This window comes from Pleurodeles waltl, chromosome 10 (genome assembly GCF_031143425.1).
Source record: "Pleurodeles waltl isolate 20211129_DDA chromosome 10, aPleWal1.hap1.20221129, whole genome shotgun sequence".
Taxonomy (NCBI): Eukaryota; Metazoa; Chordata; class Amphibia; order Caudata; family Salamandridae; genus Pleurodeles; species Pleurodeles waltl.
This window is the reverse complement of record NC_090449.1, coordinates 425,151,331-425,171,531: the sequence shown is the minus strand read 5'-3', so window position 1 is coordinate 425,171,531 and position 20,201 is coordinate 425,151,331. Positions and strand designations below refer to the sequence as shown.

General features: G+C 47.6%; 1 protein-coding gene across 3 annotated transcripts in view; it reads right to left on the bottom strand.

The window, feature by feature from the left end:
• The window catches only part of WDR90 (WD repeat domain 90), a 1,338,149-nt gene that overhangs the window by 635,033 nt on the left and 682,915 nt on the right, over positions 1–20,201 (bottom strand). For all 3 annotated transcript variants that reach the window (XM_069210679.1, XM_069210680.1, XM_069210681.1), the window contains one exon: positions 18,561–18,720. In XM_069210679.1, the coding sequence (XP_069066780.1) occupies positions 18,561–18,720 (160 nt within the window). The remainder of the gene's footprint in view (positions 1–18,560; positions 18,721–20,201) is intronic.

Here is a 20,201-nt window from a genome sequence, read left to right as displayed (position 1 = left end):
CATTTCCCCAGAGCGGGGAGGCTTGGGTGGGTGTAAGGAATCTGCAGCTAGATAGAGTCTCTACCAGATACCTTGTTACCGAAGGTAAGTAACTTGTTCATCTGATAGAGACTTCTAGCTGCAGCTTCCTTACCTTAGAATAGATACCCAAGCTATAACCCATGGTGGTGGGTCTGAAGGAGATTTTTTTATTTTTTATATAAGGAAGTCCTGCAAGACAGAACGGGCAAAATGCCCCTCTCTTCTCACCTGGCTATCCAGGCAGTAGTGCTTCGTAAACGTGTGTAAAGAAGCCCATGTTGCAGCCTGACATATGTCCACCACCGGTACGCCATGTGCTAACGCAGTGGTAGCAGCTTTCCCCCTAGTGGAATGTGCTCTCAAGCCCTCAGGAGGCTGCTTCTTTGCCAAAGCGTAGCATATTTTTATACAGAGAACGACCCAGCGCGAAATGGATCGTTTCTGTACTGCCCGACCCTTCTTTGCACCAACGTACTCCACAAAGAGTTGGTCGTCCACCCGGAACTCTTTAGTGCGATCAAGGTAGAACGATAACGCTCTTTTAGGGTCCAGTCGATGGAGACGCTCCTCTTCCTTAGAGGGATACTGTGGTGCAAAGAAGGTAGGGAGGGCGATATTTTGACCCAGATGGAAAGGGGTCACCACCTTGGGGAGAAAAGAGGCATGAGTTCTTAGCACCACCTTGTCAGGATATATCATTAGATAAGGAGGTGTAGAAGATAAAGCCTGCAGCTCACTCACTCTCCTGGCAGATGTAATTGCCACCAAAAAGGCTGTCTTAATAGTGAGGAGCCGGAGAGGACAGTTATGCAAGGGCTCGAAAGGAGCACACACAAGGCAGGTAAGAACCAGATAAAGATCCCACTGGGGCATAACGAAAGGCACAGGCAGGAACAGATGTACAAGCCCTTTCAAAAACCTCTGTGCTATAGGTGATTTAAACAGAGATGGTTGATCAGGCAACTGAAGAAAAGCCGATAAGGCTGCAAGATAGCCCTTGTGAGTCCCCAAGGAGGAACCCTGCTGGGCGAGAGACAAAATAAACAAAAGGATGTTAGACAGAGAAGAAGAAAGAGGATCAATAGACCTCTCTGAACAATAAGAAACAAAACGTTTCCAACGGCAGGCGTAGATCGACTTAGTTGAGGGACGCCTGGCTGCCAGAATGACATCACAGACCTCGGGAGGGAGGTCATAAACCATCAACTGTCGCCGCTCAATCTCCACGCATGAAGGCACAGAGTCCACAGGTTCGGGTGGAGAACCTTCCCCTGCTACTGCGACAGAAGATCCTCCTGAAGAGGCAGCCTGATTGGAGGACCGATGCTCATTATGAGAAGCTCTGGATACCAAACTCTCCGTGCCCAATCCGGAGCCACAAAGATTACTTGGGCTCGGTCGTTCTTGATTTTCTTGAGAAGTCTGGGCAGAAGTGGTATAGGCGGAAAAGCGTACAGGAGGCCTGAACTCCACTCGCGACGAAAAGCGTTGCCTAGCGATAGCCCCCTTGGAAACTCCAACGTGCAAAACTGCTGACATTGTGCGTTCTCTGCGGAGGCGAACAGATCTAACCAAGGCTCTCCCCACTGCTGAAAGAGTCCTTGCGCCACATCCGGATGGAGACACCATTCGTGATCCTCTAAGCATTTTTGGCTGAGTTCGTCTGCTCTGGCGTTCAGAGAATCTGCCAGGTGTTGAACCACCAGGGTCATGCCCTGCTGTTCCAGCCATGTCCAGAGGCGTAAAGCCTCTTGACAAAGGGTCCACGACCCCACACCGCCCTGCTTGTTGCAGTACCACATTGCGGTAGCGTTGTCCATGAACACCTGCACCACCTTCCCTTTCACAACAGGAAGAAATGCTTTTAATGCTAGCCGGATCGCCCGAAGCTCCAACAAGTTGATGTGGAGCCCAGATTCCGCCGGAGACCAGTGACCTCTGATCTCCACCTCCCCCAGATGGCCACCCCATCCCAGAAGTGACGCATCTGTCACTACCGTTAGATCTGGTTGGGGAAGGGAGAGGGGTCTGCCCTTGACCCACTCGCAGTTCACTAACCACCACTGCAGATCTTCCGCAGTCCTCTCCGAGATCTGAACCACATCGGTAAGATTTCCCTGATGCTGTGCCCATTGGAACTTCAGGTCCCACTGCAGAGCCCTCATGCGCCATCTGGCATGCTTGACCAACAGGATGCAGGAAGCCATGAGTCCGAGCAGCCTCCGAGTCTGTCTCACCGAGATCCAGGATAGAGGCCGAAACATCGGAATCATAACCTGAATATCCTGAACCCGCTGATCAGGAGGATAAGCCCAATACTGCACTGTGTCCAGAACAGCTCAGATGAAAGAGAGCTTCTGAGAGGGAGTCAGGTGTGACTTCAGCACATTTATAGTGAACCCCAGTGAATGCAAGAGGTCCGCCGTCGTCTGGAGGTGGGTGACGAGAGCCTGGGGTGTAGGAGCCTTCAACAGCTAATCGTCCAGGTAGGGGAAGACAAATCCCTGACCAGCGCAAATGAGCTGCCACCACCGCCATCACCTTTGTGAACACCCGAGGGGCACTGGTGAGACCGAAAGGCAGCACAGTAAACTGAAAGTGCTCGTGGCCCACCTTGAACCGCAGGTAACGCCTGTGGCTTGGCAGGATAGGAATATGGAAATACGCATCCTGCAAATCCAACGCTACCATCCAGTCTCCTTGGTCTAGGGCAGACAAAACCTGAGCAAGAGTGAGCATCTTGAATTTCTCCTTCTTGAGGAAGAGATTGACGTCCCTAAATCCAAAATAGGGCGAAGGCCTTTTTTCTTTTTGGGAATCAGAAAGTAGAGGGAATAACAACCATTGTCTACTTCGGATATTGGGACTCTTTCTATGGCTCCCTTGGTCAAAAGAGCCGTAACTTCCTCGCGGAGCAAAGATAAATGGTCCTCCATCAGCCATTCCTTTGTCAGAGGGATAGAAGGAGGGAAAGACTGGAAGGGAAGGGAGTAGCCCTTCCGTATGATCTGCAGGACCCACTTGTCCGTGGTGATGGAAAGCCAGTGAGGGAGATGAAAACGAATCCTCCCTCCAACTGGACGGACGTGATCCCGCAGAACCACACTAGGAGGGCTTGGGCGCAGTGGAGGGGGGCTGTGTGGCGGCCGACCTCTGGCCAGACCCTCTGGGTCTGATGGTACCGCGACCACGTCCTCTTCCGGGATTCTGTAAAGCCTGAGGACGGTGTCTAAACTGTGGCTGCCGTGGTACCACGCCCCTCCCGAAGTCTCGGAAGGGGCGAAATACCGACTGCTGTCGTGCCGGCGTTGAAAGGCCCAAGGATCTGGCCGTGGCTCAAGAATCCTTGAACCTCTCAAGCGCGGAGTCTGCCTTTTCGCCAAAAAGGCGAGAGCCATCAAAGGGCATGTCCATCAAGCTCGACTGGACATCCCCTGAAAAACCAGTAGAACGTAGCCAGGCGTGGTGACGAAGGGCCACTGACGATGAAATTGCTCTGCCCAGCGAGTCGTTCGTATCCAAGCCACACGGGATTGTAAACTTGGCTGCATCTCTCCCATCCTTTACAGCCTGGGTGAGAGTGTCCCGTACGCACTCCAGGACCTGGGGCAGCACTTGCGCCACCGTATCCCATAAAGTATGGGAATAACGGCCCAATAGGCAAGAGGTGTTACAGACCTCAATGCCAGGCTGGAGGAAGAAAACATCTTCTTCCCAAGCTGATCCAGCCTCTTGGATTCCCTATCCTTGGGAGCGGAAGGGAAGGCACCACGTGAAGTAGAGGCTTGGACAACCAAGCTCTCAGGAGTGGGGTGTTGTGTCAGGCAACTAGGGTCACTGGGAGCGGGTCTATGGCGGCGGCCGACCGTCCTATTCACAGGAGCCCCTGTGCTGGGTTTGGACCATGTACCCAGAAGGACGTCTGTAAGAGCCTCATTGAAGGGCAACAACGGTTCCGATGTTGACACCCCCAGCTGAAGCACTTCTGTCAGGATATTTGTCCTGACTGGCACCGTAGGCAAATCTAGGTCCAAAACCTCAGCTGCCCTATGCACCACCATAGCGAAAGAAGCCCCCTCCTCCGTAGCCACATTAGGAGGAGAGAGCATACCAGTATCTGGAGATGTGTCCAGTCCACTGGCCTCCCCTAGATCCACATACCAGTCCTGCTGCAATCCTGATTCTAAAGGGTCCTCGGACCCCTCCCATTGCTCTCCTGCGTCTGGCTGTTCCAAATAATGCTCAGACAATGATCTGGGCCGAATCGGCTCCGTCGAAGTCGGAGTCGACGTCGCTCCGGAATAAGGATGGGGCTGCCACCGGTGGCAGAATCGCCTATGTCGGACCCGGCGCCGAAGGAGGTCGACTGTGAGAGACCGGCGCCGGTCCAGATCCGTTATCGGATCCTGAGGTCCCCAGTGGCGCCAAGGCCGAAGCCTCCGGCGTCGAATCCGAAGGGGCCCCTGCTGACCCCGCGGGGCCGGAAGACCTGACATACGCGCGCCGAGACGGCGTCTATATAGACAACCGTGATGTCATAGACGACTCCAACGACGCTGACCACGCACCCGGAGTTGGTCGACACACGCGGATCCGTCCGACGGCGCGCGCGTAGGGTACTGCTCTGAAAAAATTCCGGATTCGAAGCTGACGCCAGGAAATTCTAAGGTAAGGAAGATGTAGCTAGAAGTCTCCATCAGATTCATACAACCAATACTGGCATTAGTATTGGGGTATGATTCCAACATGTTTGATACCAAAAATGCCCAGGTTTGGAGTGACTTATGTAGCTGGACACGGGTGACCTGTGTCCAGTACATGTACACGGGTAAAATGGCTTTCCCACACTTATGAAGTCCAGTGTAATGGAACTGGAGTTCGAAGGGGCACCTCTGCTCATGCAGGGATGCCCTCACAAAGAGGGACCTTCACCCTGCCCTCTGGGCTAAGAGGGACTACTTTAGGGGTGACTTACAGTGACCTGTAGTGAAAGGGTGAACTCACCTTTTCACGCAGGCTGCAATGGCAGGCCTGCAGACACATTTTGAATGGGCTCGCATGGGTGGCACAATACATGCTGCAGCCCATGGGGAACCCCTGGTTCCCCAATGCCCTGAGTACCCAAGTGCCATATATTAGGTGTAGGAACCTGGCCTCATGTATGGTGAGCACCTATGGTGTTATCACCTTATACCAGGTCTCCCCTATTAGTGAGGTGCAATTAGTGTCTAGGAAGTCAGGGCTCTCTGGAGGTAGTTGTGGATGAGCAGCCAAGACTTACAGTGACCTTGTGTAGTGGCCTGTGATGAAAGGGTGCTCAAGCAGACTGCAATGGCAGGCCTGCAGACACATTTTACATGGGCTCCCATGGGTGGCCCAATACATGCTGCAGCCCATGGGGGACCCCTGATGTGCCAATGCCCTGAGTACCTAAGTACCATATACCAGAGACTTATAAGGGGACACCAGTATGTCAATTGTTAAGTACACAAATGTCCAAGGTAACTACATTTGAAGGGAGAGAGCACAATCACTGGGGTCCTGGTTAGCAGGATCCCAGTGAAAACAGTCTAAGCAGACTGTAGCAGGCAAAAAGTGGAGGTAACCATGCCAAAAACAGGGTGCCTTCCTACAAGAGGAAAAGAGTATGTTAAGATTTTTGACCATCTGATCGAAAACGTATTCCCCCCCACGAACCATCCTGGTGATGCCAGCCTGCTTAGTATTGGCATTTCCAATTGACCTTGGTTGCAAACAGATCCAGGTTTGCTTTCCCCAAAGAGCGAAGATGTTGTCTAAAGTCTACTTATTGAGTTCCCACTCGTGGGAGCTGGTAGCCGTCCTGCTCAGTGTGTCCGCTAAGACACTGGTTGCTCCGGGCAGATGTTCTGCCTTTAGTGTTATTTGTTTGTGCAGATCCCGCTTCCAAATCTCTTGTGCTTGCTGTGACAGAGCTGATGACCTTGTTCCCCCCTGCTTGTTTATGTAATGCATGCTGGTTGTATTGTCCGTGCAGATTAGCATGGATGGGCTTGCTATCCTGGGGAGAAAAGGTAGTAGCGCCAGTGCTATGGCCTAGAGCTCCAACAAGTTGATGTGTATTTACTTTTCTACCTTGTTCCATCTCTCATTAACTGTCAAATCCTGAAGATGAGCACCCTAACCTTCTAAGGATGCGCCAGTCGTTAATACAAAGTCTAAGACTTGGAAGAGGAATGTTAGAACCTTGGTAATGTTGCCACTCTGATCCCACCATTGCATGGATGCTGTCATGGTAATCCGAATGATATTGTCGAAGGACCCTTGCACTTGCACCCATTGCTTGTATAGCTCCTCCTGAAATGGCTGCATGTGGAGCTGACATTTGGGAATCAAAGGTATGCACAAGGATAGCATTCCCAGGAGTGACTTGTACAGTCAGGGAGTCACGCCTGATAATGAAAATGTCACTTACCCAGTGTACATCTGTTCGTGGCATCAGTCGCAGTAGATTCGCATGTTTTGCATAGCTCGCCATCTGGTGTTGGGCCGGAGTGTTACAAGTTGTTTTTCTTCGAAGAAGTCTTTCGAGTCACGGGACCGAGTGACTCCTCCTTTTGTCTCCATTGCGCATGGGCGTCGACTCCATCTTCGATTGTTTTTCCCCGCAGAGGGTGAGGTAGGAGTTGAATTGTAGTAATAGTGCCCATGCAATGGAGTGACTAAGTATGTACCTATTTAAGGTTGAGATGATACATATACAAATAGTTGAAGGTAACTTCCAAACTGCTACAGGCTCCCGGGGAGGCGGGTGGGCACATGCGAATCTACTGCGACTGATGCCACGAACAGATGTACACTGGGTAAGTGACATTTTCAGTTCGATGGCATCTGTCGCTGTAGATACGCATGTTTTGCATAGACTAGTAAGCAGTTATCTCCCCAAAAGCGGTGGATCAGCCTGTAGGAGTGGAAGTAGTTTGAAATAATGTTCTTAATACGGCTTGACCTACTGTGGCTTGTTGTGCGGATAACACGTCTACACAGTAGTGCTTGGTGAATGTGTGAGGCGTAGACCATGTGGCTGCCTTACATATTTCTTGCATTGGGATGTTTCCTAGAAAGGCCATGGTAGCACCTTTCTTTCTGGTTGAGTGTGCCCTTGGTGTAATGGGCAGCTGTCGTTTAGCTTTAAGGTAGCAGATTTGGATGCATTTAACTATCCATCTGGCTATACCTTGTTTTGATATTGGGTTTCCTGCATGAGGTTTTTGAAATGCAATAAATAGTTGTTTAGTCTTTCTGATGTTCTTTGTTCTGTCAATGTAATACATCAATGCTCTTTTGACATCTAATGTATGTAGTGCCCTTTCAGCTACGGTATCTGGCTGTGGAAAGAACACTGGAAGTTCCACTGTTTGATTTAGATGGAACGGTGAAATAACCTTTGGCAAAAATTTAGGATTGGTCCTTAGGACGACCTTATTCTTGTGTAGTTGTATAAAAGGTTCTTGTATTGTAAACGCCTGAATCTCGCGTACTCTTCTTAGGGAAGTAATGGCGATGAGAAATGCCACCTTCCAGGTTAGGAACTGTATTTCGCAGGAGTGCATGGGTTCAAAAGGTGGACCCATAAGTCTAGTTAGGACAATATTTAGGTTCCATGAAGGAACAGGTGGTGTTCTTGGTGGTATAATTCTCCTAAGGCCCTCCATGAATGCTTTAATGACTGGTATCTTATATAGGGAAGTTGAATAGGTAGTCTGCAGGTATGCAGATATTGCTGCAAGGTGTATTTTAATGGAAGAGAAAGCCAGGTTAGATTTTTGTAAGTGAAGCAAGTAACCCACTACATGTTCTGGAGTTGTGTGTAATGGTTGTATGTGATTAATATGGCAGTAGCAAACAAACCTCTTCCATTTACTTGCATAGCAGTGCCTGGTGGATGGCCTTCTGGCTTGCTTTATGACTTCCATACATTCTTGGGTAAGTTGTAAGTGCCCGAATTCTAGGATTTCAGGAGCCAGATTGCTAGATTCAGCGATGCTGGATCTGGGTGTCTGATCTTTTGGTTGTATTGTGTCAACAGATCTGGCCTGTTGGGCAATTTGATGCAGGGTACTACTGATAGGTCTAGCAGCGTTGTGTACCAGGGTTGCCTTGCCCAAGTTGGTGCTATTAATATGAGTTTGAGTTTGTTTTGACTGAGTTTGTTTACCAGATAAGGAAGGAGAGGGAGAGGAGGAAAAGCGTAAGCAAATATCCCTGACCAGTTCATCCATAGGGCATTGCCTTGGGACTGTTTGTGTGGGTATCTGGATGCGAAGTTTTGGCATTTTGCATTCTCCTTTGTCGCAAACAAGTCTATCTGAGGTGTTCCCCAGAGTTTGAAATAAGTGTTCAGAATTTGGGGGTGAATTTCCCATTCGTGGACCTGTTGGTGATCTCAAGAGAGATTGTCTGCGAGTTGATTTTGGATCCCTGGTATAAATTGTGCTATTAGGCGAATTTGGTTGTGAATTGCCCAACGCCAAATCTTTTGTGCTAGCAGGCTTAACTGCGTGGAGTGCGTCCCCCCTTGCTTGTTTAGATAATACATTGTTGTCATGTTGTCTGTTTTGACGAGAATGTATTTGTGAACTATTATTGGTTGGAAAAAAGCTTTTAGTGCTTGAAAAACTGCTAGAAGTTCTAGGTGATTTATATGCAGTTTTGTTTGATGTACGTTCCATTGTCCTTGTATGCTGTGTTGATCGAGGTGTGCTCCCCACCCTGTCATGGAAGCATCTGTTGTTATTACGTATTGTGGCACTGGGTCTTGGAAAGGCCGCCCTTTGTTTAAATTTATGTTGTTCCACCACAGAAGCGAGAGGTAAGTTTGGCGGTCTATTAACACCAGATCTAGAAGATGACCCTGTGCTTGAGACCACTGTGATGCTAGGCACTGTTGTAAGGGCCTCATGTGCAGTCTTGCGTTTGGGACAATGGCTATGCATGAAGACATCATGCCTAGGAGTTGTAATACCATCTTTGCTTGTATCCTTTGTGTTGGATACATGCGTTGTATGATGGTGTTGAAATTTTGAATTCTTTGGGGACTTGGAGTGGCTACTCCTTTTGATGTGCCTATTATGGCTCCTAGGTATTGTTGTACCTTGCGCGGCAGAATGTTGGATTTTGTGAAGTTGACGGTGAACCCTAGTTTGAAGAGGGTTTGTATGATCTGATTTGTGTGATTTGAGCACTCTATTAACGAATGGGCCTTGATTAGCCAGTCGTCTAGATATGGGAACACATGTATTTGCTGCCTTCTTATGTGTGCAGCGACTACCGCTAGACATTTGGTAAAGACTCTTGGTGCGGTTGTTAATCCGAAAGGCAGTACCTTGAATTGGTAATGTATTCCTTTGAATACAAACCTTAGGTATTTCCTGTGCGATGGGTGTATTGGTATATGGAAATAAGCATCCTTGAGGTCTAAAGTTGCCATGTAGTCGTGTAGTTTTAGCAATGGTAATACTTCTTGTAGTGTGACCATGTGAAAGTGGTCTGATTTGATGAAAGTGTTCACTACTCTGAGGTCTAGGATTGGTCTCAGCGTTTTGTCCTTCTTTGGTATCAGAAAGTACAGTGAGTAAACTCCTGTATTTATTTGTGTGTTTGGCACTAATTCGATTGCATTCTTTTGCAATAGTGCCTGCACTTCTATCTCCAGGAGATTGGAATGATGTTTTGTCAAATTTTGTGCTTTTGGTGGTATGTTTGGAGGGAATTGTAGAAATTCTATGCAATAACCATGTTGGATAATTGCTAGAACCCAAGGGTCTGTAGTGATTTCCTCCCATGCTTTGTAATAATGACTTATTCTTCCCCCCACTGGTGTTGTGTGGAGGGGGTGAGTGACATGTGAGTCACTGTTTAGTAGTAGGAGTTTTGGGGCTCTGAAATCTTCCTCTATTCCTAGGGAATTGCCCTCCTCTATATTGTCCCCGAAAACCTCCTCTATACTGTCCCTGGTAACTGGACGGTGTTGCTTGTGAGGTGCTGGCTTGTGTGCTCTGACCCCGAAACCCCCCTCTAAAGGGTGTTTTACGGAATGTGCTGTAATTCCCTCTGCTCTGCGGGGAGTAGAGTGCGCCCATGGCTTTGGCAGTGTCCGTGTCTTTTTTGAGTTTCTCAATCGCTGTGTCCACTTCTGGACCGAACAGTTCTTTTTCGTTAAAAGGCATATTGAGAACTGCTTGCTGAATCTCTGGTTTAAATCCAGACGTTCGGAGCCATGCATGCCTTCTGATAGTTACAGATGTATTAATTGTCCGTGCAGCTGTATCTGCAGCGTCCATGGAGGAGCGGATCTGGTTGTTGGAAATGGTCTGTCCCTCCTCAACCACTTGTTTTGCCCTATTTTGTAGGTCCTTGGGCAGATGTTCAATGAGATGTTGCATCTCATCCCAATGGGCTCTGTCATAGCGCGCAAGTAGTGCCTGGGAGTTCGCGATGCGCCACTGGTTTGCAGCTTGTGCTGCAACTCTCTTACCAGCTGCATCGAACTTGCGGCTTTCTTTATCTGGGGGTGGTGCATCTCCAGATGTGTGGGAGTTGGCCCTTTTCCTAGCTGCTCCTACAACGACAGAGTCTGGTGGCAGCTGTGTAGTGATGAAAGCCGGGTCTGTAGGAGGCGCCTTATACTTTTTTTCTACCCTTGGTGTGATTGCCCTACTTTTGACCGGCTCCTTAAAGATTTCTTTTGCGTGCCGGAGCATACCAGGGAGCATAGGCAGGCTTTGGTATGAGCTGTGGGTGGAGGAGAGTGTGTTGAATAAAAAATCATCCTCGACCTGTTCTGAGTGGAGGCTTACATTGTGAAATTGTGCTGCTCTAGCTACCACTTGAGAATACGCGGTGCTGTCCTCTGGTGGAGATGGCTTCGTAGGGTATGCCTCCGGACTGTTATCTGACACTGGGGCGTCGTGTAGGTCCCATGCGTCTTGATCTTGGTCACCCTGGCTCATGGTGGTGTGAGCTGGGGAGTGTGATGGAGTTTGTGCTGGTGAGACGTTAATCACGGGCAGAGGAGAGGGTGGTGGGGTAACTTTTTTCACCACTTTTGGTTGTGGTGTCTGTTCAGTTTGGAACTCCAACCTTCTCTTTCTTCTAATAGGGGGAAGGGTGCTTATTTTTCCTATCCCCTACTGTATGAAAATACGCTTTTGCGTATGGTCCACATCAGTTGATTGTAGCTCTTCCTCAAACCTATGCTTTTGCATTTGGGAGGTTAGCGAGTGCTCTTCTGTATAAGAGCCGGAAGCTGGGTCGGTTGCAGTTTGTTTCGGGACCGAAACCCTGTCAGCGTCCTTTTTCGGCTCCAAGGTGACTTTTTTCTTTTTCGGGGCCGAAACCTCTCGGCGCCGATCTTCTTCGGGGCCGCTGTCTCGGCGTCGAGCCGTGTCTATACCGGCATCTCGGTGTCGATGCTTGTCTCCAGCACTTTCTCGGTCCCGAGAAGGCTGCGTGCCGGTGTCTCGACCGGAGTCGGACGATCTCGGCACTGTTTGGGCCTTTTTCGGTGCCGACGGTCGGTCACCGAATTTATGGGTCGAGCCATGGCCTGGTGGCAGTGGCGTCCCCTGGGCCTTGTAAATCTTCCTCTGAGTGGGTTTCGACGTCTTACTCACGGTTTGTGTATCGTCGAATCCTTCGGAGTCCGAGTCTTGGATCGAGAAGGTACCTTCCTCTTCTTGTTCCTCGAACTCTCGGTAGGCTGTCGGCGCGGACGCCATCTGAAGTCTTCTGGTTCGACGGTCTCGGAGTGTTTTTCGGGACCGGAACGCACGACAGGCCTCGCAGGTGTCTTCACTGTGCTCAGGTGACAGGCACAGGTTGCAGACCAAGTGTTGGTCTGTATAGGGGTATTTATTGTGGCATTTGGGGCAGAAACGGAACGGGGTCCGTTCCATCGGCGTTCTTCAGCACGCGGTCGGGCCGACCAGGCCCCGGCGGGGGATCGAAAAAACTACCCCGAAGGGCACCGGAGCTCTTCGATCCTTCGACGCGGTGTTGAATCTAACTACGCCGATCCCGAACGCAACAATACCGACGAAAATCTTCCGAAATTAGCTATCTTTCCGTTCCGAAACTCGGAGCGATAGGAACACGTCCGAACCCGATGGCGGAAAAAAAACAATCGAAGATGGAGTCGACGCCCATGCGCAATGGAGACAAAAGGAGGAGTCACTCGGTCCCGTGACTCGAAAGACTTCTTCGAAGAAAAACAACTTGTAACACTCCGGCCCAACACCAGATGGCGAGCTATGCAAAACATGCGTATCTACAGCGACAGATGCCATCGAACATAGGTATACTTGTTACGCCAAACGTACCTGCATCACTCAACATTCTTCTGATGGCCTAGGGCTTATTTGGCACCTGAATCTTTTGTTAAAGTCTTTAAAGGGCTTATTTTCAAACTGTTTAGAAAGTGCTAGTGGGGAAGGTAGGTCTGCACATCACAATAGCTTAACTCAGGGGATTGTATACTCTCTACTCAAATCTATTCGGCCCGATGAGGGTGGGCCACAATGGTTTGGTGTACACTGCTAAGCAGCTAATCGTAGCTTGAAGAAGGCACTGACTGCTACCACCCGGCTTGGGATGGAAGTTCTGGAGGCCCTTCTAGTCTGTAAGTGTGCTCTGAAATGTAAAAAGGAGGACCTGGTAAAGCGGGACAGGGAGCTCTTGGAGCCTGCCACTGTGGGGAAAAATAGTAAGATTTTTGGGACACCATTACAAAAAATTAAGATAGAAATGCCCCCTAAAAGTCCACTTTTGCAATGCAATATCTTGAAATCTGACTAGGTCTCACACTTTAGCACCATATATTACATACTGGTATGGTCAGTTCCCTGGAATTTAGATTACAGAACTATCCGCCCTTCTATGTTTTCTTATGGGAAGTTTAACTAACAATACAGCAGTGTTCAGGTGGGAAAGCACCAAGACCCGATGGGGTCTTAACAGACCTTATAAAATGTACAGTCGATTTGTGGGACCCATTGATTACAAATCTGTTTAATCAGTCCCTGACCGTCAAGATTCCCAGCTTATTAGCTTTGTCTACTACTGTACCCATATTCACGAAGGGAGACTGAGCCTCATCCAAATGTTATAGACCACTTTCCCTAATTGATGGCACAGTTAAAATCATAGGCAGGGTGGTATTTAACTGCCTTTCCACATGGGCCCAAGAAAACAATGTCCTTTGTCCATTCCAGTTTGGTTTTCAGTCAGGACTGGGTGCAGTGGAGCAATGCCTAAATTTGAGTCTTATACTACGTTTGTTGGGCACAGCCCACTGTACCTGGCCTTTATGGACCTCTCCATAGCTTTCAGTTGTGTGAACCGACTTTGAACTGATAGTGGGTGCCAGCCACTTTGAACCTTAGGTACTTTTGAGGTTTTGGGTGAATTAGTAGATGAAGTATGCGTCCTGGAAGTCTAAGGACGTCATATGATCCCCTTGATTGAGGACATGCAAAATATCTTGCAGCCTGACCATGCAAAAAGGTTGTATTCTCAGATATCTGTTGAGCTTCAAAAGATCTAAGATAGGGCGTCCGTCTCCTGAGGTTTTCCGTATTAGGAAGAAACAGGAGTAGAAAGCAAAACCCTTCTGAGTCTTTGGGACCTCTTCTATTGCACCTTTTGACAACATGGTTGATATCTCCAACAGAAGTTGCTGGTGCCCTGTTTGGGGGGAACATTCAGAGGTTTGGTGATAAATTTGAGTGTGTGAGTGTGTGTGTGAGTGTGTGTGTGTGTGTGTGTGTGTGTGTGTGTGTGTGTGTGTGTCAGAGCCTGAATATCCAGGACTCGCTGCTTTGGAGTATAAGCCTGAAACTGCACTGTGTCCAGAACAGCTCTGATGAAAGCATCTGAGCGGGAGTCAGGCCTGAATTTGGAACGGTTATAGTGAACCCCAGCGAATACAGAAGGCCTGCTGTGTTGGGGGTGGGGGGGTTTGGCAGTGGGAATGACAGCCTGGGGCTCGTTCGCCTTCAACAGTCAGTCATAAGACTGACACCCCTGATCTGCTCAGATGAGCTGTGAATACCACCATCACCTTGGTGAACACTAGAGAGACACTGGTAAGGCTGAAGGGGACCACGGTAAACTAAGTGCTCGAGACAAACCATAAACCACAAGTAACGCTTGTGGCCCAGCAGAATAGGGATGTGAAAATAATCAGCCTGCAAGTCCAATGCAATCATCCAGTCTTCAGGATCCAGGGCAGACAAGACCTGAGCCAATTTAAGCATCCTGAATTTCTCCTTTCTGAGAAAGAGGCTGAGGATTCAAAGATCCAGGATATGGCAAAGACCTTGTCCTTTTTCTGGGCCAGGAGGTAGTGGGAGCAGCAACCCCAGCCTACTTCTGCCACTGGAACCTTCCCTATGGCTCCCTTGGCCAAGAGGGCCGTGACTTCCTCACAGAGCAAAGACAAATGACCCTTTGTCAGCTGATCGTAAGCTGGAAGAATGGAGGGAGGAGTGGTTTCGAAGAGGAGGGAGAGCAGCCCCTCCGAAAAATTTGTAGAACCCACCTGTCCGATGTTATGGACTGCCAGTGGTGCAGATGATGATGGCAGATTCTGCCACCAACTGTACGCCTATGATCTGAAAAAGCACAAGATTAGGAGGGTTTGGAGGCTGCAGCTTCTGTGAGGGGGTGGGGCGGTTGGAGGCTGGTGGTGGTTGGAACAGACCACTGGCTACTTGACCCACAGGATTAGTTGGAACCGTGCCTTCATCCACAGAGGCTGGGAGGGTTGCGTGGGGCTAGTGGTTGGGGTAGAGTTGGCATGGTTGGAAGCCCTTTCTGTAGCCATGAAACAAGCAAAAGACAGACTGGGGATGACATGAGGCAACTGAGAGGCCAAAAGACTTGGCCATTGCCCATGAGTCCTTAAAGCGCTCAAGTGCAGAATCAGCCTAGTCTCTGAAGAGACGATTGCCATCAAAGGGCATGTCCATGAGGAAAGCATAGACATACCTTGAAAAGCCAGATGTTCTCAACCAGGAGTGGTGTCTGAGCACCACTGCTGTGGAGACTACTCTGCCCAGCGAGTCGGTTGTGTCCAAACCAGAGCAGATAGAGAAACTGGCTGCGCCTCTCCCATCCTTGACTGCTTGGAAGAGAATGGACTGTGCCTGCTCCGGGCCTGGGGCAGCACTTGCACAACAATGTACTACAGGTGCAAGCTCATAAGAACCATGCTAACGCCGATGTTCCTTCGTTGAGCAAACCGACCGACGAGCTGAAGTCGCAGCACGCTTAGACTTTGTGTGTTTCTTGTGCCTCTTACCTAAATGTCCCAATGACTTTGAAGGAGACGAAGAAGACTTGGGCCTTCTGGAATGATCCCGGTACCTTCTTCGCAACTGGGATCAGGACCTCCTAGGAGTCTGGTGGCATGGAGTCACCTGCCAGGCGCAAGCAGCATTAGGGACAGCTCCCTCATAGCCTTCAGTGCCATGGCCCGGTAGTCCGAGCACGACCTGGAGTTATGGTCGTACTACACACACACACCACAGGCATACAAGGTGTGGTTTAGTCACCCACATAGCGCAGTGACAGGCACCACAGGGTTTAAAACCTGTTTTCCTCAATGACATTTTGACCTAAAACACCAGAAGGAAAAAGACTTCAAAAAAAGTTTGGCAAAACATTGAAAAAAATCCTGTCAAAAAGTGACACAGGACTCTGCGAATCTGTGGTTAAGTGGTGCAAAGAGAACTGACGTCAGAGTGCAGAGGAGGCGTTTATATAAGTGAAGCAGGCAACCCTTCCGGTGCAGATCCAGCTGCGCAGAGCAAACAAACATCTACTGGCACACCGGGATACTCATGAAAAATCTTCTGGTTCCTGTCTGATGCCTGGGGAAAATTCAAAGGTAAGGAATCTGCAGCTAGAAGTCTCTATCAGATCTGTGTATTACTCAAGGTTGCTTATACTTTTTCAATGTATGCATCCTAAAATGACTGCCATCACCAGTGCCTATTTTATTACCTGCTACTAATGAATCCATACAGCAATAGCTTGGCAACACTGCCACACCCCTCAGACTCACTTGCTGTAAGATTCTTTTGAGGGGCTCAGGAGCATCGCAAAATCTCAGCTCAGTTTGATGGAACTCACTGTTGCCAACAGCTGTGATCTTAAATCTCTAAAACTCCACATCAGCCTTACATGCTTCTGAGGTTGGCATATTGAGTACTGTTGTTCTGGGAAAGAGTAATACCTGCTATTGACAATACATATAAGTGACAGGCTTACGGTTTGAAGTACTATTTAAAATTAAATTATTTTCAATGCCAAAATATTTTGCTGATATCTAGAAGAATCCCTCACTTTAAGGTTGATATTAGAACAATGGTCAAAAACCTCCACAAAGCTCTGCACTAACTGTAATTTGTACCAACAGGTTTTTGCGGCCTTTGTTTAGACTGATTTGCATATGGCTGGGTCTGAGCTGGAATGGCACGGCAAGCAAAAAAACTGACAGATTAAACCCAGATCTGTGACTGGGGGTGAATGTTTGATTTGTTCAGCATTCCGGCCATCTTCTGTTTTTGCATTTGTCGCCCCAAGTGGGAAGGGTATGCCCAGACGTGGGTCCCGTGCTTGCTATGCCACTAGATTCAAGCAAGCCTGGCTGATGTAGGGTGACACCCTGAAACCGGTCCCAGGATGCTTGTTTCTGGTCCAGGGAAGACCAGGCCTGGCAGTTCGGGCTGGACTGTGATTTGCATATGGCTGGCTCTGAGCTGGAATGGCATGGCAAGCAAAAAAACTGATGGATTAAACCCAGATCTAGACTGGCAGTGTATGTTTGATTTGTTCTGCATTCCGTCCATCTTCTGTTGTTTTTGCTGATGTGATGAGACCCTGTGGTGTAAATGGCACTGCCTTAGATACCAAATTGGTCCTGGCATGGAGGGATCAGGAACTCGTTGTCACAAAACCTTCTAAGAAGTAGACTCAACTGCATCCAAATAATCCATAGAAGCTATAAGGCAGGTGTCAATATTGCTCTTGGGCACAAAGGACCATGAGGGAACAAGAACATAAAAAGGGCAAGTGTGAAGCTCTGCCGTGGGAGCAACTAATAGTGTTTTTCTAGGATAATGATGTAGCAATGATAACTCTCCCAATCAGTTCTGGACAGACACACGTTGACCTGAATCAGAGGCATCAGATCCAGGACTGCAAAATTATATCGACACACACAACCAAGATGGGAAAACTGGTAAATTAAATTGCTCATGCGAGGAAGAAGTGGAGTGCAAACAGCAGCAATAGCAGAAGAAATCAAAAATTCACAAGTTTGTAAAATGATACACTATGGGTTGAGATAGATACTTATAGTACTCAGAATGGGAAATATTACAGATATGCTCCCCTTGACCCCACCACCATGAATTGTATTAAAAGTCCCTGGGAATGAAGGGAGTCCCAATATCTTGTTTGGGAAAGGACATCACTGGTGGATAGTGTGCAATAAAGAAGTGGTTGGGAAGGTTAAACCATCGAGGAGACTGGCATAGCGATCAATGAGAAAGGGGTAATACCCAGGACCAAACCCTGAGACATTAAAAGGTAACAGAAGTGTATGTCTGATCATGAACATGCGGAAACTGAGCATTATACAAAGAATATTACTGAAGTCAAGTACTATATTATTTCCTCTGCAGATCCTTTAACCATTCAAACATTTCCAGAGCTACATCTAATAAATTTGGAAAGATGTATTTCAATAATAAGTAACAATGTGGACCCTGAATACATTTTGAATGATAGTTCGGCAAAACAAAGGCTGGTTGTTAACACACCTTTTTAACCTCTTAAGTACTATTCACAAAAAGGATGTAAGGAAAAAAGGAAATCTAAAAATGCAAGATTGGATTTTCGTTTAAAACTGGGAAACTTCCTGTTGTGGTGTGTTACAAAGAGATTTGTAATGTGGCATCAACTACCTGAATTTCAAAACCGAAGAGGATTACTGAACTGAGAATCCACTTGTGAACCATCAATCACAACATGCAATAAAAATAACCTGTGCACCTGTGCAAATCAACATCATTACTGTGGTTTGGGGGAAGCACAGCATCCTTGCTCGGCTTAAAGAAACCCTCTATTGCTCTTGTGAATGACGCTTGAGGTCTGAAATCTGTTCATTTAGTTTTTCATTTATTTATGTATATCTACCTATCACTAGCTATATATGTACCTCAATCACTATCATGCCTACCTATTTATGTATAGCTATCTCATCAGTCTATATCATTATCTTACTCTCTTTAGCTCTATTTCGCCTGCACCCTTGTTAGTTCTAGGTGTTGTAAGATGTGTGATACACAACTGCTACAGATGTTTCCCTTTGTATGTTAAAGATCATGATTGGCGATGGTTGTATCTGGATCTCTATAGGTCCTGATGCTTGTATCTTTTTAAAATATCCAATAAACAATAATCAATAAAAAAAAGAACAAAATGATACTGACCTACAGTGACTAGGAATCTGTCATCTCGAGAAAAAGCCATGGCCTGAACTTCGGTCTTGTGATGATAAAGAATCTTTCGGCAGGATCCATCCGATACGTTCCAAAGACGGATCTGGCAGCGTGAGGCACCGCTGCCCAGCCCTGAGGCTGATGCTAAAACCTGATCAGAAAAAGAAAACTCAGTGACTGCAGAATGTCTGGGTACTTTGCATGGCTTCACTTCCCAACCTTAAGCTATTGTCTATCCATCAGTTAGTATCTTAGAACATAAATATAAACGTCAAAGCGATTATAAATGATGAGGAGGATTCAAATACAATTATGCAGAATTAAAGGAGATAATTTAAATAATATGACAATATAACAAAAAGTTCATGTTTTTTAATCGCAGATTTCCCTCATTAGGGGTATTGTCATGAATTAATAACTAATTAAATATATTCCTCCATATGCGGGATTCTAGGACAGCATTTCCCTCATGCATTGATAGGTGGTGTCATGCACTTTGCATCAGATTTGTCGTGGAAGTGAAGGTGGGAAACTAGATCTGCACCACCACCGCACTCTGACATCAGATTCTTTCAGATCTCTGTCCGAGCCATTGGACACAGAGCCTATGGAAATCAGAATGTTGGTGTGCAGATGTCTTGATTAATAAGATACTAATGGACTTTCTAAACCCATGCCACAGAACAGAGAGAAAAGTGGTTCGAAGAGGAAACAGCAGACTGCTCAGATCATCTCCCAGAGAGGGAAATTTCACAGAAGAAAAAAATATTTTTCTTTGCTAATGCTCATTCTTGCGGATACTCTATCTAACCGCAGATTCCTCACTTTGTGAATACTCCCCTTCCGCAAAACTGGATCTGGAGAAAGTTTTCAGTAATCATCTTGCATGTCTGTTGGTGGTGTTGTGTGGTTCTGCATCAGGTCTGTCCTGCCTTTGATGTGACGTCGGGCACTTACATCATGCCACCTCAACATGTGGATGTCAGTTTCATTTTGATCTCTGTCGGCATCCTCTGATGTGCATCAACTGGAAATCAGATTGTGTCAGTGTGCCGATCTCTAGATTGGAATATTTTTGACATGGCCTAGATAAGTCCATTCCACAGAATGGTGAGGATGGAGTGCAAAGAATTTCTAGAGGCTGTTTCTTAGCCAGCCCGTAATAGATCTTAATGAATAAAGCAAGCCATCTGGATATTGTTCTCTTCTGTACATCTTTACTGTTTTTTGCCTTAGAGAACCCCACAAAGAGCCGACTGTCCACTCAATGTTCCTTGGTATGATATGACATATAAGCTCAGAGCTCTCTTGGGATCAAGGAGATGGAGTCTTTCTTCCTCTTTAGGTGGGTGAGGTTAAGAAAGTTGGCAGGGTAACAGTCTGCCCTATATGGAAGGGCATGACGACCTTTGATAGGAATTGTGTTTTTGTCCTGAATCAGGGAAGGTGATATGCAGGAGTTGGACAGACGGCACATGTAGCCCACTCACGCAACAAGCTAAGCTGAATGGTGGGAGCAACATGGCCTGTAGCATGAGGAGGCACAGGCAACAGCTGTGCGCTGGTTCAAATGAGGCCCACATGAGATAAGTGAGAACCAAATTAAGGTTCCATTGAGGCATCACAAAAGGT